Source organism: Bufo gargarizans, chromosome 6, assembly GCF_014858855.1.
Source record: "Bufo gargarizans isolate SCDJY-AF-19 chromosome 6, ASM1485885v1, whole genome shotgun sequence".
Taxonomy (NCBI): domain Eukaryota; kingdom Metazoa; phylum Chordata; class Amphibia; order Anura; family Bufonidae; genus Bufo; species Bufo gargarizans.
In genome coordinates, this window is record NC_058085.1 from 190926821 (window position 1) to 190951517 (window position 24697).

The window sequence follows — 24697 nt, forward strand, 5'->3', positions numbered from 1 at the left end:
TTGACCTGGGGAATGCGGCACCTGTAGCCCATTTCCTGCACACGCCTGTACACGGTGGCTCTGGATGTTTCTACTCCAGACTCAGTCCACTGCTTCAGCAGGTCCCCCAAGGTCTGGAATCGGTCCTTCTCCACAATCTTCCTCAGGGTCCGGTCACCTCTTCTCGTTGTGCAGCGTTTTCTGCCACACTTTTTCCTTCCCACATACTTCCCACTGAGGTGCCTTGATACAGCACTCTGGGAACAGCCTATTCGTTCAGAAATTTCTGTGTCTTACCCTCTTGCTTGAGGGTGTGAATGATGGCCTTCTGGACAGCAGTCAGGTCGGCAGTCTTACCCATGATTGCGGTTTTGAGTAATGAACCAGGCTGGGAGTTTTTAAAAGCCTCAGGAATCTTTTGCAGGTGTTTAGAGTTAATTAGTTGATTCAGATGATTAGGTTAATAGCTCGTTTAGAGAACCTTTTCATGATATGCTAATTTTTTGAGATAGGAATTTTGGGTTTTCATGAGCTGTATGCCAAAATCGTCAATATTAAAACAATAAAAGGCTTGAACTACTTCAGTTGGTGTGTAATGAATCTAAAATATATGAAAGTCTAATGTTTATCAGTACATTACAGAAAATAATGAACTTTATCACAATATGCTAATTTTTTTAGAAGGACCTGTATAAAAGGTGAAAGATATAGACTCAAATTTACCACTGTCGTGAAGTAAAATGCGTCACGAGAAAACAATCTCAGAACGGCTTGGATAAGTAAATTCAAAAAAGGACATGTCAGATTTGCAAAAATCGGCCTGGGATTTAAGATGAAGTGGCTCGGCACTGAAAGGGTTAAGTGAATTACGTAATTGTTTCCTTTCTCACGGAATCCATCACATAATTCAATGCCGGCATGCCGCATAATACAAGTGTATGGCCAGCTCTGAGGGTTCCGTTCTGCTGGTCATAGACTTGTATTATGATGCCATGCCGGCATGGAATTACCTTTTGGATTCTGCGAGAACAGAATCCATGACATAATTCACTTAAACCCCGAACCTCCCGAAAGGCAGGTTCACTCAACTCTAATGAAATTTGTGACCTCAGTTGGGTCCAGTTAGGCCCAATCCATCCTGACTTTGGCTTTAGATGAGCATAATACTGTGACGTAAAAATAACAGTAACCTCACAGATGTGAGTATCATTTCCCCTTCGATCTTACCTTCACAGTAACCGTGTGGCTTGGAGAAGGTCTCAGTGCCTGCTCTTGTATGTGACAAACAGGCATTCGGTTCATTTCTGCCAGTGGCGTCCCCAGCCATGTCACCTTGCTGTATATGCAACAGATGAGAGTTATTCAACAGTAGGCAGAGTGCCATAGGAGCACGTACAGAAAATGAAAGGATTGCAGTCCATTCACACTCACTCACACCGATTACAGAAGTTTATAGCCAAACTTTAGGCTCAATGGATTTCGGCAACTTCTGGACACCGACTCATATTTTTGGAGGACTTGAGTAAATGTCCTTTTGTATAAACGCTCGTTCTCGATAATTGGCCTGTGTAAAAGGTGCCAGCGATCAAACGCTCGCTCAACAGGTGACTGTAGTTCTGCCGGTACCAAAAATGATCGTTCCTGTGCAGCAGATCGAGCTGTCTAAAAGGCAAACTGCTTGCCAGGAATAAATAATTGACACTGCATTTTTGTAGCATCTGTCGGAAGATTCCCTGCCATACACCTCTGATGGAAGCCACCGTATAGGCACACAACGGCATCCAATTGTAGATAAAAAGATCTGGATGCCATTGTATGGAATAGCGTAGTCTGCTGCACTACACCCAAAGGTAAGAAAGCAGTCAAAAGGACTCTCTTGGCTTCTATCACATGAATGGGGGGCCTAGGGATGGTAGACCTAGAAAGAAAACCATTATCTGTGTTTTAGGACAAACACTAAAGCTCCTGACAGAAATCTGGAGAATACGGTCTTCATATTATTGTCAGGGGACAGAGTAGAACTTGCCTGGTCTCCACTGCAGACAATTGCACTAAAGGCAATTATAATAAACTGCCTCCTTGCCTAACGGTGTTCATACATACTCTATAAAAGTCATCCAATGGAGTGGCCAACTAGATAATGCATTCAGGGGTCTCAAGACTCTTCTAGGATAGCAGATGTCAAGGGAAAGAAGAATACAGCATCTTGGATTTCAGAATGCCTGATCCTCCTGCTCTTGTGGGAGGTAGCTGCTGCAAATTGTTCCGAGCCGAGCATGCATATGGCGGAGTCCAGCTGTATGGAAAGTTCAACTCCTCTAGTAGCAGCTCATCTCCCCCAGAATCAAAGGGTCGGGCACGTTGAAACCAACATGCACGATCCCCCCGCAAACCTGCCGAGAGGCGGCCGGACAAACCCGCAGCATGCAGCATTTTTGCCGTGCTGCAACCGGACCCATAGTAAATGGGGCCAGAGCGGACTTCCGGCCGCACACGTGGGCTAGCTTCAGCATGGTCCGGCAGGGGAACAGCCTGCCTGATCCGTGCTAATGTGAAACTAGCCTTAGACAGTTTTCACCAGTTGCGATCTCTTGTAGGACTGAAGTGTAAAACTAAATTGACTATACTTTCTTTTATTGATGCCCAGTACTCCAGAACACTTGATATTCTGCCATCCATTAGGCCAATGTGAGGTCAGGAATATTACTACATGTGTGCCTCATTCACAGTCAGTGTTTTGGTCAGTGATTGTGAGCCAAAACTAGGACTGGAGCCTCTACAGACATAAGGTACAGTCCTGATCAAAAGTTTCAGACCACTTGAAAAAATGGCAAAAAATGTATAAATCATATTTTACATTGTTGGATTTTAACAAGGTTCCAAGTAGAGCTTCAACATGCAACAAGAAGAAATGAGAGTGAGACAACATTTTTTGAGCATTCAATTAATTGAAAATAACGATTAAACTGAAACAGGCTGTTTTTCAGCTGATCCAAATTTCACGACCACATGCCTTTAAAAGGCCAAATCTGTGCAAAGATGTGGAATCATTGTCATTTTCTGTCAGGTAGTCAAACGTTGTGATGGCAAAGGCAAAGAAACTCTCCCTTTTTGAACGTGGTCGGGTTGTTGAACTGCATAAGCAGGGTCTCTCACAGCGCACCATCGCTGCTGAGGTGGGACGCAGTAAGACAGTCATTTGGAATTTCTTAAATGATCCTGAGGGTTATGGAACAAAAAAGTCAAGTGGAAGACCCAAAAAATGTCATCAGCACTGAGCCGGAGGATCCAATTGGCTGTCCGTCAAGACACTGGACGATCCTCGACCCAAATTAAGGCCCTTACTGGTGCCGACTGCAGCCCCAATAACCATCAGACGGCATCCGAGACTGAAGGGCTTCAAAAACAAAAAAAATGTCTTCCAAGACCTCGTCTCCTTGAACGCCACAGAACTGCTCGTTTGGACTTTGCAAGAGAGCACCAAACATGGGACATTCAAAAGGTGGAAGAAAGTTTTATTCTCCGATGAGAAAAAAATGTAACCTTGATGGTCCTGATTGTTTCCAATGTTACTGGCATGACAAGGAGATCCCACCTGAGATGTTTTCTACGCGCCACAGTGGAGGGGGCGCCATAATGGTCTGGGGTGCTTTTTTCTTCAGTGGAACAATGGAGCTTCAGGAAGTGCAGGGGTGTCAAACGGCCGCTGGCTATGTCCAGATGTTGCAGAGAGCATTCCTCATGACTGAGGGCCCTCGTCTGTGTGGTAACGACTTGGCTTTTCAACAGGACAACGCTACAGTACACAATGCCCGCAGGACAAGGGACTTCTTCCAGGAGAATAACTTCACTCTTTTGGCCCATCCTGCGTGTTCCCTTGATCTAAATCCAATTGAGAACCTTTGGGGATGGATGGCAAGGGAAGTTTACAAAAATGGACAACAGTTCCAGACAGTAGATGGCCTTCGTGCGGCTGTCTTCACCACTTGGAGAAATGTTCCCACTCACCTCACGCTTGCATCAAGCATGCCAAAATGAAATTTTTAAAATGATAAACAATAATGGCGGAGCTACTGATTACCGAGTTCATGTTTGGAAGTTGGATTTCTGCTTTTTTTGGGGGGGGGGGGGGGGTTAGTTTTTTTTGGAGGTGTGGTCCTAAACTTTTGATCAGCTGAAAAACAGCCTCTTTCGGTTTATTCGTTTTCATTAAATTGAATGCTCAAAAAATGTTTTGTCTCAACTCCCATTTCTTCTTATTGCATGTTGAAGCTCTACTTGGAACCTTGTTAAGAGCCAGCCATGCTAAATATGATTTTTTGCAATTTTTCAAGTGGTCTTAAACTTTTGATCAGGACTGTATAAGGGAAAGATCTGCTCCTGTTCTGTGTTTAGAGTCGTAACTGGTTTTGGCTGAAAATCACTGATGGAAATCACTGACCGAACACGGAGATGTGAATGAGGCATTAGAAATATAAACCTGGGCATTCACCAAAAGCAACCTGAAGATGCAGACCTGTAATAAATAAAAGGGCCTTATAACTAGAACTACATAAAGACTTTCGACTGACTGTTCAGCATTCACAGGGGACAGATAAATTAACCCTTCCAGCGGGAACTTACACATCTTTGAAGGAGCACTCGACTGTGTGAAATTCAAAATGTCTCTTCCAAATCCCACGTTTAACTTCAAGGGCAGCAAAGAATGCTAATCCACAGGGTGCAATGTACCTCATCATCTGGCCAGGACACAATACATACAAGTCACTGGAGTGAACAATTACAAGGAAAAACCTCCAGAAATTGTAGATACAAGCTAGCTAAACTTTTACTAAAGTTTGTTAGGCACAGCATCAAACATTAGATTTAAAAAATTATACTGAACTGAATCTACCCTGTGCTACATGTGCTTGACACATTGATATCTGGAGGGAAAAAATACATAAATATATAAAATGGTTCCACTAGAGGGTGCCAAGTGTTTCACTATCATGCTCCTCAAAAATTTACAGGGGTTGTCTGGACACACTCTCCAGTCTGATCTCACATTAGGCATGGAGAAACGCAGCTGAAATCTGGGCTGAACAATGGCTAAAGCAACTGGCCAATGCATCACGCATGGGTTTCCATTACACAGGATACCACCTCTGCAATCTAGTCACTGAAGTCCTTCCCAGCATTAAGTAGCGGCCATTCACCACTGATTGGGTGGATGGGTGTGTCTGCACTAGCCCTTTAAGGAGTCTGAACAACCCAGGCCTTTCTTGACTAAATTATTTGAGAAGGCCAACTGATGTAGGATTGCCAATTTTCTGCACATAAGTTTACATGTTCTTGCTGCAGCAACCGGCCAAAACCCTACCCACAAGTGGCAGCCAGTGGCCGCACAATTTTGCAGGTGAGGGTGATGTCTCACCTTAAAATTGTGTGGCCCATCCATTGGCCACTGTGGGTGCACAGGTTCTTGGGCAGCCAGAACATGTACATAATCTCAATCAATTCTGAAGTTTGTAGTGATACAGCCTTTCCAACTCTAGTTCAGGGTCTAATGGGTAAATTTAGGCTGCATCAGTTTAACCCTTTGGAAAGTTTATCTGGCATATGTCTTAATTTAGGCCTGTGCCATACGGTGACATTTGGTAACGCTCAAGCTATGGATGGTAAAATAAAATAGATGAATACTGGCTTACTGCAACTTCAAGTGACCTTGCAATTGTACCAATCCTGGAGATAACAGCCTAACATCTACACAGGGGTGCACAACTTGCAGCCTGCGATGCCATTCTGTGCAGCCCCCGACCACCTGCTCATAGGCATGCCTGTGAGTGTCTGGTGGCTGCTTACATTTATTTTTTGTGTTCCGAGAGAAATAAAGTGGCATGTAGCGTGAGAGAGTGTTGACTGGTAAGTACTGATGGCACACAGTGTGGCCACCTTGGACATACACATATATTGGCAAAATGGGGGTCTCGTGATCCCTGTACGGCACTACAGAAAGGAGTAGATGAAATGGAGAGGTGACCATGAAAGCATCTCGGATAAACTACAAAGGAGGGAGACATGGGGAGAAAAGCACTCCAATAGGCGGTAATTCGGAAAGTGGAGCCAGCATGCAGACTGACAATGTGGCTCTCAGGCAAGATGTTGTGCACCATAATCTAATGTGTAAAGAGGCCTCCCGACTCTCTCCACTGCAGATATCGAGAGGAAAAAAACTTTGGCTCTTGGATTTTAACTTGCCCAGTCCTTTCGTCGTTCGTGCAGCCACACCAATTACGATTTCTGGGCAGCAGATCGTGATGTCAAAACAGTGATCTGCTGCCCAGAAACAATGATTTCGTATGGTGACGAGCAATTGCAATAGCGATCCCTTGTCCTCATACTGTGAAGGAGATCACCTCCTTCCCAACAATCGGCTGTACATCGGAGTGTCTAAACCCGCCTTACCTAGCAGAAGCTGGCACCAGTACAGGACAAACCTGGGAAGATACTAGAGCTTAGTGGGATGGAGATTTGGGTAAACATACTTCGCTGATTTAGAAGCCATGCATCTTTTCTTCTGGGAGTTGACAGATGTAACCAGCATTAGCGCAGTGCAGATCTCAGACCCGGAAGAACCCTCTGAGATCAACTGCGCATGATTGAAGTTTCACTGGCATATGTGTAAGATATCAGGGTCAGGAATCAGAACAGTGAGGATGCCTGGCCCTATCAATCAAGCCATGAAGGGGAATGGCGACTGTTCGTTTTTTCCTCTCCATATTCCAATAGCCATAACTTTTTAAATTTTTTGCTGACAAGTTGTGTTTTTTAATGGCACCATTTAATTTACCATGTCTAGTAATGGACATTTCTTTGTGGGGTAAAATTGAAATAAAAAACGCAATTCCACTAAGGTTTTTGGGGTATTGGTATTATGACATTCACTATGTGCTAAAAACAACATGATGTTCTTATTCTGTGGGTCTATACGATTATGGCCAAACCAAATTTGTATAGCTTACTTAAAAATCTAAGTTTTCTTTGCATCACCATATTCTGACAGCCATAATTTTTTTTTGTATATATTTCTTTCTACAGAGCTGTATAAGGGTATGTTTTCTGTTGGCCGTACTGTAGTTTTTATTGGTATTATTTGTGGGGCAAGTACGACATTTTTGGGGCAAGTACACACTAAAAATGGCAAGTATCACTTTTGCTTGCACTTAAAATGGCGAATCATTTGTATTTTTTTCCCCCCACTATAGCGTCACTGTGCAGGAAAAATAGTTTTAGATTTTAATAGTTCAAACATTTACAGGTCATTTATTTTTATATGCAAAATTGGGAAAGGGGTGCGATTTGAACTTTGAATATAATATTTTTTATTTTATTATCTTACTTTTATCCCCCTTCGGGGGCTACAACCTGCGATCTTCTAATTACTTGTCCTGTAGACAATAATAGAAAACTATTGTTGTCTATGAGATTTTCATTGCATGCATGTGAAGCTGTGCCTCGTGCACAGCTTTACAGGCAGCTTACCAGGACATGCCTGGGAACCTTCAGCAGTCCCCAGGCTGTCATGTTAACCGATCAGAGCCCTGCGATTTCACTACAGGGGGTTTGATCGGAAGGCAGAGGGAGCCACTTCCCTCTGCCTAATCTCATAGATGTTGCGCGGCATCTCAGGTGTCATTGCCAATCCCGATCATTGCGCCCAGGAGCCTGCTGTATTATACCCGCCATGTCTGACCACTAGAGGCCTCAGTGATCACTACCCTGCATGTTGCTGCTCCACTCAGAGACTGCAGAAGATTGAGTAGTGAGGAACTTGGCATTCTTAGACAGTCCCATGGACTTTGAATGAGTGAGGCAGCAGTCAAGCATGCACACTGTCTTTGCAAACTGCTCCTCAGTATGGGGTGCAGTGATTAGGATCAGTAGGGGTGAGATATTCTCTATCTACAGGATAACAAAAAGTGAAATGTGGAAATAAGCCTAAAAAACACATGTACACACATTCAGACAAATTCTCAAGAAGCAAGAACAATGGACTTTACCTTACATCTTCGCCCTTGTTTACACCAGTAAAATGAGGCGCCAGCACTGCTAATCTCTGGCTTGCATTTTTTTTCAATTTTTGTTCATGGGACATTGAAGGAACATTGCCCGCTGCACCTATCTGTTCTGAAGAGTATTTATTGCTCTCTCTACTACTCCCTTGTTCTTTTTCTCCCAACACATAGCTAGAAGTCATATTCTTCTTTGACTCTATTCCCAATACAAGATCATCATCAACTTCCATCTGGGACTCAGATTCACTCTCTCTTTCTCCTGGACTTGAGACCTGCTCATCTACACACAATTTTTGGTCTTTCAAGAAGTTCTCTGATTCTTCCCCTGGACTTGTACAGATGGGAGGTGTGAGGCTTTTAGTCGGGCAATCTGTTGGGGATGCATTTGCTGTTGTGAAGTTATTTTCTTCAAGACAGATCAAGTCATTGTCATTTGAGGCAGACTTTTGTATATTGTCATCTTGTGGATTGTTTAGGTTGTGATCTTTAGCCTGAGTTCCTGAAGAGTCAACCACCTCTAAATGACTCCTGCTTTCTTCACAGACGTTGGTCTTTCTGTCGGAGCTCATCGCGCTGGCTATATGGCTGTGACTGTGTTTAGTATTACTCCTGCATAACAATAAAAATTTAGGTAAGCCCATCAGAGCAGAGCACCAAGTGGGGTTTTTCAACTAGTATAAAAGGTGGCCATATACATGAGACAGACGTAGGTTGATTTCAGCAGAAATAAGTTAACCATTTCGCAGGCATAGCCTTACACACTTCAGTCCATATCGGCTGCTCTACTTAAACTGGATATACATGTTTAATAAAACTGGGAGATGGACAAAAAATTTCTTGGTATGTTCTTTCCCTTTTTTGTCCATGAATTATCCTTTTTCAAATGCAAGATCTTTCGTCCCACTACCGGAGAAAAGGTCAAAAACGTCTGACTTCTTTTCAGATCATGTGGTCTGCCATCAGGTGTCTAAAATTATCTTTTTTGTTGAAATCCTCTGTTTTGACCAACTTTAAACTAATGGGTTGCTTTGGTATAATGCAACTCTACAAATACCAGCTCATGGTATGACTGCAAGATATTCTAACAGTAAGGGTGGGTTCACATAATGTTTTATGCCTCTGTTTGACGTACACTTTTTTTTTTTTACACAATGGAATTCTAAGGGGAACGGATGCCACTGTGTGGTATCAGTCTGAGGCATCCGTTTAACCTATACGTTAGACAGGAAAAACCTGATGTGAACCCAGCCTAAGAATGATGACAGAAATACAGCTACTGAAAGCTGTGACACAGGCTCCAGTGGCAGACAGTTTCCTTCCCCTCCATGTGTATCAGTGAATGGGCTGGCAAGCCAACCCCTTCTCTGCCCAAGTCCTAGGAACTGGAGCCAAGAGTCTGGAGATAACCGATTTTGTCTTACGATAGGTACGGATGTGAAGGTGGTTTGGAGGTCCAGAGTATTGTGGCTGTGGTGCCAGGTGATGGTGTATTAAAAGGGATTCTGTCAGCCAGATTTTCGATACAGAGCTGTTCATATCATCATATCAGTCTCCTTTATCTAAATAAAAATATACTAGTTTTACCCCCACCTATCCTTTTATTTTTGATAATGACCTTCATAAAAGGTGCCCAAGGGGCTGTCCCTCTGGCCGTTGGAGCCCAGCCGCGCCCCTTATGTTAGAGCCCAGAGTCGCCCCACCGTTAATTATTCACTCCTCTCCTCAGCTTTTTTATTTTTGCAGTGCGCCGCAATCTCACACATGCGCCAACGTTACACACGTCCGGGCCCACGCGGTGTCCTGGCAGCAGCCTCATCCAGGGGAATCGTGCATGCGCCAGCTTTCTGTGCAAAAAGCTGGCACATGCGCTATTCCCCTGGATGAGGCTGCTGCCAGGACACGGCGCAGGCCCAGACGTGAGGACGTTTTTTTTTTTTTTGCCTTCCTCAGGATCAACTTGCAGAATAACAGGCTGAACTGGATGGACAGATGTCTTTTTTTCAGCCATATAAACTATGCTACTATCAACAGCAGGGCATACATTATAACCTTGATAAAGGTTAATTTTTAAGCATGGCACAATTCCATAACATGTAACAGGCAGTAGGTCTGGACCCATTAGATCAACTAACCGGTTTGACTTTGGGCTACTCGTAAGGGCATTATCCTAGCAATCCCATGGTTTTCATCCTTTGACACCTATACAGGTATCTGGCCTTCACTGCAGGGAACAATCAGGCCGCTACCTCTTGGAATAATACCAATGTAGTTGCCAATTGGCACACGGAGGCCACAGACACCAATGGCCCGCACAAAAGGGTCAGGCAATACTTGTAGTTGGCAAACAGGCAGAAGTCAGGGCAGGCAGAGTTCATGCAATTCTGTGAAACTAATCTGAGGTCAGGGCAGATAGCAAAGGGTCAGTATGGTAGACAGGCTAAAGTCAAGGCAAGCAGCAGAGTATCAGAGTCGGTTAACAGGCAGAAGTTCAGTACACAGGCAATCAGAATAGTACACCTTCACTGGTAAGCTAAGAACCTAAAGGTCAGGCAAGGAGTGAGAGGGAAAGACCAGCATTTATAGCAGAAGGTAAATTAATAATTAGAAGTAGCCATTCAACCGAACACATAGCAAGGAGAGGAGTAGAGTGGTAGTGATGGCAAAAATGGGAGTAGTAGTAATTCAATAAATAATGCTCTTAATGGAAGTAGAGGGGCAGCAACGGACATGGGCCACCCATGTAACATGAAAAATATAACAAACTTTATAAACGTAGTATCAAAGAATAGGAGCGATTATTATATCTTATCACTACTTTGCAGATAAGTCCAGTAGGTGGCCCACAATGTGGGTATAAGGTCCACCTACGGGACTTGTATCAGCAATTTATTATATGCAACGCTTAACCTTTTTGGTGGCAGCTTATCTCCCAATAGAATAAAAGCGTTAAAATTCAACACACCCAGTCCCTCTCTCTCTCAATATCATCTGTCAGGGGAGAGTTGGGGTCTCCCTAAACACAGGCACATTTACAGCGGTCCATGGACTTGGAGTAAAAAACTGAGCGGAGTAGTTTTTCGCCAATATTTATGCTGTTTTCAGACATAGACATTGGTAAATTTGCCAGAGCTGATGTTACAGCCCCCTGCCACTCCCAAAACATCCACGGGACAAAATATTACTGTTTAAAAAGTCACTAAAAAGGGTCTTGAGACTTTTTTTGCCAAAAACTGGCATAGGGATGTTCGTAAATGGCCCCCAATGATCAAAAGCATTTAGTTAATATGACAGTTTGTGAGATTTCTTGTTGTTCCTCCTCTATTGGACATTCACAGTGTACACTGACAGACTAAAAACAGCAGCCAACAGGAGACCTGCGTATAAACATGAACTACGCATAGTAAACTATCAGTACAGATAGTTTAATGATGAATATTTCTAGCTGCATGCATAAACTGGTCAACCCCTGTAAGAAATCTAGTGAGGGGGCAGGTGGGCACAGATGGAAGTTATTACCACTGCATAAGTACTGCGATTCCAGGTCTGCTGATACTTCTAGTGCACCACAATACACTTCCCTGGCAACTGCTACAGTGATATTACCACATTGGTGTGATCACCACTTGCAGCAGTTCCAGGATACCTTGGATAACCCCTTTAATGTCAAGAAAACTCCCACATGTGCCGGGCCCCTCACGGGTAATATACTTACCCCACTCCCAGAGCCGCTCCTGGTCCCTGCACCACCGCTGCCGCTTCTCCCTGTACACGGATGAAAACATCCGGTGTTGGGGGGGGGGGGGGGTATTTGAAGCACTTCTTCACCTGCAGGGATAGTCCCCCACAGATGAAGAAGTGCTGCTGATATGACAAACTGATTAGTTAGAATTGATTCTTTCATCTCTAAAAAAAATAAAAATAAGACATAACGAGCCAAATTTACCACTAACATAAAGCAATCTCAGAATCATCCGGATAAGTAGAAGCATTACCACGTCAGATTTTCAAAACTAGGGTCCGTCAGGAAGGCGAAAACTGGCTATGTTGGGAAGGGGTTAATCAAAAGTGTCTAGCCAGTCACCAAATTTAATCAGCCATTATTAGCCACAAATTTGGTGTTATAATATATGCAAATAAGCCTCTAAGAGCAATGGGGGCGTTGCCGTTACAGCTAGAGGCGCTGCTCTCTCTGCAACTGCACTTTGATTTTAGGAGAAGTCAAGGAGAGGTGCGATGACGTTTTCACCGTCTGGTCCTGCGTCTCAAGCAATGTTCAGTCCGGTCCTCCTGCCTCCGCTTGCTTACAAACTGAAGCGGTGAGGTGTCGGTAGATGGCACGTGACCACTGCAGCCACAGTACCTCAGACATGCAGACTGGAAACAGGCAGTGGCAGGAAGACACGACTGTTGGCACAGACACCACTGAAGAAAGAGGCAAGTAGAGTACTTTTATTTTACACCATATGGGTGTCTGTCTGAAAATGCAAATTATCTTGGACCAGCCCTTCAAGTTAAGCAAGAAACACTCACCATAATGATCAGCTCAGCTGTTCTAATGTTATGTCGAATCACCGCCCAATGCAGAAGAGGAACAAAGGGTACGTCTCAAACCCCAGCCCCCGACCCCATGCAAAAACTCACTTTCAATTTCATTTATGGGAAATTTGTGCTAAACATTTCAGAGAATGAACTTTAGCACCTCTTTGCCGCACCCAGGAAAAAGGTCATGTCTGATAAGCAAAAGCTTTACACATTTAATGCAGTCTAGCCATCTCCATGAATGTTCAGCATTTAGCTTCCATCATTTCCTATGTGACACCACCTTATGTAGGTTTGGGGACCATTACCTAAGCTCTGTGCAAATCGAAATCTCAGTTAGAAGACGTGAGAACCCAAGACAGAGGCTGACCACTATTGTCCCCTTACTGTACAGACTGCCAGTTAACCCCTCAGGACCAGGCGATTCAGTTTTTTACCCTCAGCCTTTTCAAAGCTATAACTTTTTTATTTTCCATTCACACATTCCATTCCGTATTAGGGCTTGTTTTTTTTTGTGGGACCTGTTGCACTTTCTAATGGCACCATTTACGGTTGCATACAATGTAGTGGGAACCAGGAAAAAAATTACAGCATGACAACAACGTCTCATGCTGTTCACAAGTCGACTTATTGTCTGCTGAGGCATGGCATTCCACTCTTCCTGAAGGGCAGCCCTAAGGTCATTGAAGTTCTGGGGAACAGAGTTACGAGCCTCTACGCGGCGGCTCAGCTGATCCCATAGGTTTTCAATGGGACTCAGGTCTGGAGAAAGTGCAGGCCACTGCATTTGAGGTACCCCAGTCTCCAGCAGCCATTCCCTAATGAAGCGACCTCGATGAGCTGGCGCATTGTCATCCATGAAGATAAAATTAGTACTGTGTTGTCCATGCACAAGTACAATGACTAGATCAGGGGTGGCCAACCTTACATACACAAAGAGCCAAAAAAAAAAAACAACAACTTATGACTACCAGGAGCCACAAGCTATACATTTACACACGAGTCACTGTATTTTTCGCCCTATGAGATGCACCAAGGTTTTAACAAAGAAAAAGAAGATAAAAAAAATATTTTTCATTCATTGGCAGAGAGAAAAATAAAAAAATATATTTTTCATCAGACCTCAGATCAGACTCCTAAATCAGATCCCCAATCCTCATCTGACCTACAATAAGATCCCCAAATCTCATCAAACCTCCAAAACAGACCCCCAATGCTCGGCTCAGACAACACAAATCATACTCCCAGTGTCAGACCCTTCAGAGCTCAGATCTACCCCGCATGCTTAGATCCCCCCGCCCCATGCTCAGATCTCCCCCCTCCTCAGATCGGACCCCCATGCTCAGACCTGACCAACCCATGCTCAAACAAGACCCCCATGCTCAAATCTGCACCCTCATGCTCAGATCTTCCCACTCATGCCCAGATCAGACCCCCATGCTCAGTTCTATAATAAAAAAATAAATAAAAAAAATCTCTTCCCTCTCCTGATCAGGCACTGGGCTCCTGCTCGGGCACCTACTGCTCTGCAGGTCTGACACGCTCTCCACTGCGACTTGATGAGCACAACGTCAGGTCATAGTGCGTGTCTCCATGTACTACGTTCTCACCCTGTGTGCATCAGGACGTAGTGGAGAGTGAGCTGGAGCTGCAAAGTAGTAACAGTGTGCCCGATCAGGAAAAGAGATCTGAGCATGGGGTGGAGAGTGCTTCCTGGCTTCACAGCTAGAGCCTCACTTGAAGAAGCAAAGAGCCGCATGTGGCTCAAGAGCCACAGGTTGGCCACCCCTGGACCAGATTAATTATGTTATTTTAGTAGTATGGGCTCGTCACTGTACCATTCACAAAGTGTAGGGCAGTTCTGTATTGACTAGACACACCTGCCCACACTGCAACACCACCACTACTAAAGGCAAACAGTGGCTGATGCATAGCGCTCTCCTTGACGTCTCCAGTATCGTTGGCGGCCATCATTTCTGCTCAGCGTGAATTGACTTTCATTAGTGAGCAGCACTGAGGGCCACTGGTCCCTCATCCAGCGTAGATGCTCCCCGGCCCATGCAAGACGATGACGCCTGTGGTCAGGAACACTTGCAGGTCGTCTAGCACGCAGACCACGCTGATGTAAACAGTTTTGATTAGTCTGACGTGACACTTGGGTGCCTCTCGCCTTCCTTAAATGTGCCTGGAGTTGTGCGGCATTCATCATCTGGTTCCGCAGGGCATTGTTCACAAAGAAGAGGTCCTCAGTGTGGCATCCTGTTTGAAACCTTGAAATGGCGAGGTACTGTTGATCAATTGTTAGGTGTCATCTCTGTCTCATGATGTCAAAATGGGAACAGCATGATGAGGAGGACTGTAAATACCAATGCTAATTAAACCAGGAAATTTATTGGGCGATTCATGGTTCAAACACCCGTTGTGAATTTTGCCGTTAAGCTCCATATTAAAGAACGGCGAGTTGTGCAAAAAGTACTGAAACATTGAACAGTTCGACATGTGCAGTCAAAAGTTTAGAGAAGGTCACATATCATCTACTTACAGGAACTTGTATGTGAAATCACTGAAACAAGACATTTTAGCAGTTAAATCTAAATGGGAAAATGAGGTAGGACTGATCTCAGGAGAGCAGTGGAAATCGCTTTTAGCGCTCACTCCGCAATTGTCAGTTTGTGAGGGGCAGCGTATGTCCCAGTTGTTTTTAATACACCGGGTGTATTAACACATGTTCTGGGATTGTGCAGAGCTCCTGAACTTCTGGACCACGGTTCTGGCCTCAATAAAAGATGCATTTAATATTACGGTTCCGCCTGGACCGAGAGCATGTATAGTCGGGATATTGGACATCAAAATACGCCATCATCGTCTGGGAGTACAGCGTCTTATTTCAAGCTAGGAAATTGATAGCCAGATATTGGCTTAGACCTCAATCTCCGTCTAGGGAAGAATTTTTCAATAGGATGTCAGATATACTGCGCTTGGAAAAAGGTGTATGTGTTAAAAGACAATGTGCAACGAAGTTTGACAAAATATGGGAAAATTGGGAGCAATTTAGGATACAGTGCCCGGGTTAGCTTCCTTTCTTAATTGAGCTATGTGGTAGGTAGTAGCAAAGTCCTTGTTTCTTTGTGCTTTCTTTCTCCTGTATTCTGTTTAGTTCTGATGTGTGCTGTCTGAAGGTGATTAGTACGACATAGGATGGGTGTGAAGTGGCCTATTAAACAGATTGGAGAAGTACACCAATGACTATTCTTTTGAAATACTAAAAAAGTAACAGATTTTGGAGATCGGACCAGTTCCATCGCTCGGGTAGGGGGTGGGGGGAATTGGGCTTCAGTTGGGTAGGGAGGGATGGTCTTTTGTTCAAAAACGATAATGGATGGGAAATATGGTTTGTACAAGGTATACTGTGTAATGATATTACTTGATCTCATGTGCGTCTTATACTATGCTCGATGATACATAGTGTACTCATAGAATTAATTCTATGACAGATCATGTAATGCTTTGATACTACTTTTATTGAATGTTGCATGTATACTGTGCAGACTTTTCTCTGTATTTTTGAGATTAAAAAAAATAAATAAAAAAAAAACTGGTAAAAAATCTGTCAGTGTAACACTACATGAGAAACAACATTTTCTGTCTGAAATATATAATTAGCCTTCAGAGAAAGTAAACATTTGTGATGCTTCAAGCTAACTCTGCCTAAGAGCAAAGTTAAATAATAGCTTTGGGACTGGCTGGAAAAACACAGAACGAGCTATGCCGCTTCTCTAAATCCTGGAGTCACGGAAGCAGGGTAGCTTGTTCTGCCACGTTGTTGGTGTAGCTCCTATCCACTGCAATGGGAGCTACAGAAAAAGCAGAGCACCGGCTCACTTGACAGTTTCTGTAAGTCCAGCCACCTACTTACTTACCACCTCAAAGTTGCGTTGTTTGGCTACTCTGGAAATCACTCGGAAAATTATAAATCCGCTGACAAACAGATCAGTCCCCGTCCACAGCACCTCCACTGTCCTGGACTGTGGAAATGAACGCCCAGCCCATAGACCAGACCGGAAACCTGTTAAAGGACATGACGTTGGCAGATGCAAGATCTTCCGAAGAGAGGAATCACATGACCAGGTCCCAGTGTGGCTGATACATGTACGGTAAGTATATCGGAAACCACCTTCTGCAGGCAAGATCTGATGATATGATTAATTAAGGTAGGTTGCTTGGTCACCTCTGGTTCTTGAAAACCTCTTTAAAAACAACTTCTATGGTACTAACTTTGATTTATCCATAAACTATTCAGTTTGCAACCTTAACAGCATGTTGTGTTTTTACAGTGAAGGTGATGAAGAACATCAGCTTTCAAAGACCAATGGGGTAGAAGACAATGTTTGGGCTAAAATCAAGAAGAGAAAGGGAACAGGTACACCATATGAGGAGTATGCCAATGCAACAGAGATATACACATGGTAAACTGGATGCCTGGAGTTGTGTGGCATTCATCATCTGGTTCCGCAGGGCATTGTTCACAAAGAAGCGGTCATCAGTGTGGGATGTGGCTAAAAGGACCTCCACTTTTATGCCTTTCGGTGACTCTTCCAGTCTCTGTTGCAACCTGCTGATGACACTCTAAGCTCAGTGGCCACTTCCATCTGAGAAACATCCTGCATGAAGCCTTGCAATGGCGAGGTACTGTTGATAAATTGTTAGGTGTCGTCTGTCTCATAATGTCAAAATGTGAACAGCATAATGAGGAGGACTGTTTAAATACCAATGCTAATTGAACAGAGATATACACATGCGTCATCGTGCTAAACTAGGCACAACTCTAGAGAAGACATGCAATGGTTAACATCAACAGATACATGTGCAGCTGCTGTCCTGGAATCTCCGTAAAAGGTGGCCACATGAGCGCTTTCTCATATAATCACAGCACCAAATAAGTTGTGCCAAACACACCACAAATATCAATAAAGTTAACTTTTTACCCTGTCCCTATGCTGTCCATACCCCAGCTGTAGTAATAGTGATAATTATCACTAGAGAGAAATATCTAATATTTCTGACAGATGGGAAAAAAAAAAAAAAAAAAAAAAAAAAAGTCAGCAGTCACCATAATAGTTTTCAATTACCGTAGTTATTGGTTGTTTTTTAAACAAAAATATACAGCCACTTTTCAGACAGGTGCAATACAGCTTTTTTGTGCCCATACTATGGATGCCACACTCGGACCTCCTCTGAGTCATCAGAACCAGAGTTATTGCTCTCTATCTCATTTTCTGATGAACTACAGGAGGTTCAGGGGGTTGGTTCCATAATACCGGAGTAATAAAACACATATCCATCTGAAATCGGCCTTAGTTATAGCATTATACGAGGGTAAGGGGTTTATCATTGTTACTTAGTATTACAGTTTATATAGGGGATGGAAAGATGATAATTACTCTTACCAGTAATAGGATTTTCCGTATAGCCTCCACAACGGCACTAAGCAGGAGGGTACCCCGCCTCCCAGGGACAGGAAACAACGTGGAGATCGAAAATTTTAATGCCTCCTCCCCTTTACCTTCTCCAGTAAATACCTATTAATGGTCCATTCACACGTCCGTTGTTTCTTTTCTGATCTGTTCCGTTTTTTGCGGAACAGATCTGGACCCATTCATTTTCAATGGGTCCTGAAAAAATAAATAAATAAATAAATAATATCAGACATTGTGCTGTCCGATTTTTTTCAGGACCCATTGAAAATTAATGGGTCCAGATCTGTTCCGCAAAAAACGGAACAGATCAGGAAAGAAACAACGGACGTGTGAATGGACCCTTACTCAGGATGATGCTGAAAAGAATTTTAATCTGGGAGAAAACAATACAATTTAAAAATCAAACAATTCAGTCAAGATAATTAAGGCGGGGGTGGGGGTGTCCCAGTGCCGTTGTGGAGGCTATACGGAAAATAGAATTACCGGTAAGAGTAATTATCATCTTTTCCATATGCCTCTCCAATTGCACTAAGCAAGAGGATTAACAAAGGAACAAGACTAGGGAGGGACTGCTGCAGACAAGACTTTTCGTCCGAAGGACAAGTCCCTGTTGGCCAAAACATCAAGTCTATAGTGATTAAAGAAGATTGATGAGCTGGACCAGGTTGCTGCCTGGCAGATCTGGGATAAAGATGCTGAGGCACTTTCTACCCACGAACTTGACACTGCTCTAGTTGAATGTGCTCTCAAACTTGAGGGTGGACAGAGTCCTTTTCCTTTATATGCCATAGCAATTGTCATCTTTATCCAGCGAGAGATTGTAGTTTTTGAGGCCCCCTGACCCTCATTCTGTCAGATTTTTAGTGGCCTCTAGGTAAGCCAGGACACATCTCTGTATATCCAAGTGAAACTTCCTTTCAGCAGAAGATTTAGCCTGGGGGCAAAAGGTGGGCAAAGATATTTCTTGCTGACCGTGAAACTTTGAGAAAACTTTTGGAAAAAATAAATAAAAAATTAGTATTCTATCATCCAGAACATTAAGATAAGGAGGTCTACAGGACAATGCATGTATTTCTCCTATTCTTCTAGCCGAGGTGATGGCTATTAGAAAGGCTGTTTTTAAGGACAACTGCCTGAGAGAGATTTCATCAAGCGGTTCAAAGGGAGGATCCATAAGAACAGAGGACTAAGTTGAGATCCCAAGGAGGGACCGTAGACCTGAAAATAGGATGTAATCTATAAACCCCTTTAAAAAACCTTTTGATTAAATCAAACTCAGCCAACCTGACTTCCATAAAAGGCACCAAGTGCTGCTATTTGGACTTTAAGGGTGCTCACTCTTAACCCTTTATCAAAACCTTTTTTGCAAAAAGTCTAAAACTACCTTAATGTCAGGTGGTAAGGTGTGATTCCAAGAGTACCCGGCAAACTGGAGAAAAGTCTTCCATGTCCTCAGATAGATCTTAGACGTGACTAGTTTTCTGCTGGATAAAAAGGGTGTTTATGACAGCACCAGATAACCCTTTTCAGGGGAAACCACGATCTCTTTGGCCAATATGGGGCTATTAGGATTACATGAGAGCCTCCTTCTGCTATGTTCGTCAGGACCCTTGGGATCAGTTGGATTGGAGGGAAAGCGTATAGAAGCCCTGCAGGCCATGGACCCGAAAATGCATCCACTCTTGTCGGACTGATCTGTCTGCTTGTTTTTTTGGGAAGCAAAGAGATTTAGGCTTGGATGACCCCATCTTCTGCAAATTTTTTGAAATATCGACCTGTTGAGACTCCTTTCTTCTGGACTTAATTTCTTTCTGTTCAAAAAGTCAGCTAGAGTATTTTCTTCTCCTTTTAGATGGACTGAGGAGATTGATTTTATGCGAGTCTCGGCAGAGGAGAAGATTTGGGACGCAATCTGCCAGAGAATTTTGATCTTTGTGCCCCCTTGCTTGTTTAGGTACACTACCGTGGTCCTATTGTCTGACAGAACTTTAACATTTTGTGAGTGGATGGTTGGGTAAAGGGCTTTTAGTGCCAGAAATACTGCTAGCAGCTCCTTTGAATTTGAGGATATAGAGAGTTGATCTGGATCCCAGACTCCCTGTACCAGCCGATTCCCGCAGTGGGCTCCCCAACTGGAACCGCTTGCGCGCGTTGTGATGACTACTTAATTTGGTGTCTGCCATGGTACTCCCTGGTTCAGATTCTGTAGGTTCAACCACCAACCCCTAGAGAGTTCTTTACCCGGGAGGGAAGAGTCACTGTCCTGTCCAATAAAAGCGCAACTGTACATGAATTCCCGGAAAAACTGAAGAGGGGAAGAGAAGTCCAGCCTGTATCCTTGACGAATGATATCCAGGATCTAAGGAGACATTGTGATCTTTTCCCAGGCTGTGATGAACCTTTTTAATCTCCCTCCCACTGGATCTCTTGGAGTCATACATTTGACTGCTTTGAGGATTTATCCTGGTTAAAGAGAAACCCCCTGCCAAGAGCCTGAGTTGTCTTTTCTCTTCTGATCCGACCTGCCCCTTTATTGAGTCCGAAAGGAACGTCGCTGCTGAAAGAACTTGGTTTCAGAAGGGAACCCCTTTTTTCTATCAGATGCCTTTCCAAAATGTCATCTAATATGGCCCCAAATAGTCTGTCTCCCTCACAAGGGATACCACAAAGTCTGTTCTTAGAAGTGGTATCCCCAACCAGGTTCTTAACCAAACAGACCTCCTTTCGGTATTGGAAAGAGCTGCAGATCTAGCGGACAACTTGACTAGGTCTGCGGAAGCGTCAGCAACAAGTTTTGAAGCTTGTTTCAATACTGGTAGGAAGACAATATATTTTCTCTAGGGGTGCCTGAAACCAAATGTTCTTCAACTCGGACAACTATAAGGATAGAGTCCTAGCTGTGCATGTGGCTGCAATACTAGGTCTCAACATAGAAGTATTTGTCTCCCAAGATCTCTTAAAAGCGGACTCACACTTTTTGTCCATTTTATCTCTTAATAATCCCACGTCCTCAAATGGCAGGGATGCCTTTTTGGATATCCTGGCTATAGGCGCATCTACTCTGGGGGTTTTGTCCCAGTGGGCTGAGTCGGCTTCATTAAAAGGGATATTTCCTTTTAAATAATTTAGAGGTTCCTGATCTTTTTTCTGGGTCTCTCCATTCTTCTGAGATTCGTTTTTTAATGTTATCGTGGACTGGGAATACTCTCTTTTTTCTATCCCCCTTAAACATTTGATCTTGAATTGTTTGTGCTTCCTTTGACTCTTCGATGTTCATGGTAGCCAAAGCTGCTTGCAGGAGCGATTCAGTTTCTTCTATGGAACATAGTGGCCTACCCGCTTCATCTTCAGAAGAGGTGGAATCAGAATCTGAAGAATTTTTGTCTTCATCAAAATCCAAATCCATATCCATATGAGATTTCAGATTTGATCTGGATGTAGATGCTTTTTGTGGTATGGTGGCCATTCTGGCCTCAATAGCTGAGCTGACCTCCTCCTTAATAAGGGTTATGAGGCTATCCATCAAAGAAGGGGCCTCTTCTGACATAATTTTATCTGTGCACTTTTGACAGAGTGGTCTTTTACTGTGACCTGCTAACTGCCTTTTACATATCTAGCACTTCTTCTTTAGTGCATTTCTGCCCTCAAAAACACTGAAACAGAGTAAAGTAATATATTTAACATGTAATATATGATCATTCACATACTGTATGTGTTAAAATGTACACTGTCCTCAGCAAACTGCTTCTAGGTCACCAAAATCTACTTTTTCTGAGAGTACAAAACATACCGGGGGAGATTTGCCATCTCCTCTGTGACTGAAAAGTGGTGTTAAAAAGCTGCAAACTAGGTGGAGGACTGTTGGAGAATGCACAGTGGATATCAAGAAAGCGCTGGTCTTGATAAATCTCCCCCACGGGGTATAAAATATAACAGTCATTAATACACACAACCACCTTCAAATGCTAATTTGCAGCAAACATTAGCAAAATTTGGGCAAAAGTTATATTTTTTGACTAAAATGCGTATTATAGCAGAGTACTTATGCAAATAAAATATAGGGGGTCATTTATTAAGACTAGTATTCTGCCTGGAACGGCAGAATGTTACGGATTCCTGAGCCAAGGAGGAGGGGTCTTCCTGCACGTGGAGAGCGTACCTAACTGCCCTGATGGCTGCAGACAGAGCAGTGCTCTGATCTGGAATCAGAGTCAGAGGAGTCCTCCGAGGCAGCGGAAGATGCGGCAGGGGAGGATTCGTCACCAGCCTCAGACCTGTCCCGGGAATGACCTGAGGATGCAGAGGAGGAGGGGGACAGGGTTGTCACAACCCGAGGTCTTTTGCGGGACCTGGTTTCAGAACGTGAGCATGCCCCGTCCGCGGAAGAGCCCCTGGGAAGGGCAGAGGCGGCTCAAAATTGGACAAGCAAGCGGTCCAGCGACTTAACCATGGATTGGGAGAGTCGGACCAGGTTCCCTATGGCTTGGGACAGGGAAGAAGCCCATTCAGGAGGAACAGACACAGGAGGGGTGGTCAGGGTGTCCTGAGAGGGTCTGGGGGCAAGGCACTGCGCACAAATGGACTCAGGCTGACGCAAGGCAACTTTTTGATACAGTGGGCACACATATAATACGTGACAACCCCGCAAGGGGGCTGAGAGTCTTCTCTGGGCTGAGTGAGAGCCTGAAAAAAAAAAAAGAAGAAAAGAAAAGCAGCCAGCCAGAGGCTGTCCTACTAGACCCCAGGTGCTGTGTTCCCGAAGAGGTGCTGCAGCAGTCGCAGAAGAGTGCCAGGAAGGTTGCAGGAGATTGGAGAGCGTCCCTCAGGAGTGCTGGCAAGATGGAGGTGCCAGAAGAAGGCAAACTCCGCCCAGGCAAAAGCCCGCGCTAAACTGGGAAAGGAGGGGAAGGAGACCCCTCCCAGGAGCCGAGAGAAGCGGGGAGGGGCCAAGAAAAAAGCCCGGGAAGCGAGGGGAGGGGGACAAGAAGGATGCGGCCTAGGCTAGGTAAAAGACAGGGCCTCGATTAATGGAGCGGCCGGGAAAGGAGCGCCGACGGCGGGACGGAACCGTGGGAGACTGGGAGCCTTCCGGAAGGAAAAGAACAGGCTAGGGGGACTTCTGAGGAGAAGGGACGCCCAGCGAGGGAAAAACCGAGGGAAACAGAGCACTAGGGGCCCGAGGACATGGGAGGGAAGATGCTGCCCAGGCAAAAGCCGGGGATTAAAGTAAAGAAAGTATACAATAAGAACGGAATATGGCGGCACTGCTACTGTATCAGGTAAACAAAGTCAGCCCCGTCTTCTGGCTCAGCGCCAACAATGCAGTAGTTAAATCTTCATGTGTGGTGCTCAGCATTAAGAGAGGAAGCAGAATCGGATGTAACAATGTAGAGAAAGTAACCAAAAGAACATGCGGCACTCACCGAAGTAAGTGGGGTGCTGGGGCGGACAAGCTCTTGCAGGTGATCAGTGGCTACGGCCGTTTCGCGCGTACTATCGAAGAAGCGCGATAGTACGCGCAAAACGGCCGTAGCCGCTGATCACCTGCAAGAGCTTGTCCGCCCCAGCACCCCACTTACTCCGTCCTGAATGAAGGAAGAATAAAGAGATACATTTTTGCTACTTCGGTGAGTGCCGCATGTTCTTTTGGTTACTTTCTCTACATTGTTGCACTAAAGTAAAGAAATGCCAGGGAGAGGCATAGGTGGTCAGGGAAGAGAAAGATGAAGGCCCAGGTAACCAAGAGGGCCGATGTGGGGGACTCCGGAAAGAGGGTGCCCCCCCCCCCCCCCCCTCAAGTTAAGTTAACAGTGCTGGGTCAGAATCCAGGAACTTCTGGATTGCAGGCAAACACTTTAACCTGGGAAGCCACAAGTCATGCTAGAAGCCGGGGGAAAACAAGGGGAAAAGGGGGATCTGTCAGACCCCCCCGATATGAGGTGCTCCCACCCCCTGGGAAAAGATGGGAACTAATCCTAGACCCATGGGACAGGGACGCAGGAAGAATATTCACGAGCCAACGTCTTCAGGCGCCGCAGGGTCACCCCTTCGGCAAACTTGCACATATGTGGGATTACCGGTATGCCACTGCGGATTCAGTAATGGGTGACTGGCGAGGTACTGAGAGTAGACGCCCGCAGGGGGTGCAACTAAAGTGGATATCCACGATGGAGCCCCATCCTGCAGCAGGCCGATACCTGCAGGAGAAGAAAAAAAGAATAAAAAACAAAAAGTAGCAAGACGTAAAAAAAAAAAAAAAAAAAAAAAAAAAACACAAGCATGTATGCCTCCTACGGACGCTAGACTAAAACTGGTTGGTTTAGTGTCCGAGCAGAGGTTATAGCCCATCTGGGTGGAGCCAATACATTTCTAGTGTCAGCCTCCTAGTGGCAGCTGGGCATATACCCATGGTGCTGTATCCCCCAATGCCATTCATGAGAAATTATATTACATAACTCCCAATACTCGTATACAAAGGTTTTTGCATTTCAGTAACACATGCAGCATTGACTACAGACATGAGTGGAATGTATGAGCTCCTCACAGCTTAGTTTTTTGCAGACTACGTGGATCGTTTAATAACCAGAAATACGCCTATATTAACAGTTAGTTGCGCCGCAATCTGCGACTTTTCCCCACTCACAC

At 44.4% G+C, this 24697-nt stretch overlaps 1 protein-coding gene across 6 annotated transcripts in view; it reads right to left on the reverse strand.

Moving 5' to 3' along the window:
* PARG (poly(ADP-ribose) glycohydrolase) overlaps positions 1 to 24697 on the reverse strand; it is a 113309-nt gene that overhangs the window by 78142 nt on the left and 10470 nt on the right. For 3 of the 6 annotated variants that reach the window (XM_044296739.1, XM_044296738.1, XM_044296736.1), the window contains exons 3-4: positions 8022 to 8645; positions 1207 to 1315 (exon numbers count right to left, since the gene is read on the reverse strand). In XM_044296739.1, coding sequence (XP_044152674.1) covers positions 1207 to 1315; positions 8022 to 8605 — 693 coding nt within the window. In that variant the 5' untranslated portion in view covers positions 8606 to 8645. Of the gene's footprint in view, positions 1 to 1206; positions 1316 to 4602; positions 4719 to 8021; positions 8646 to 24697 lie in introns of all 6 variants that reach the window. The other 3 variants (XM_044296742.1, XM_044296741.1, XM_044296740.1) reach the window with 2 other exon arrangements.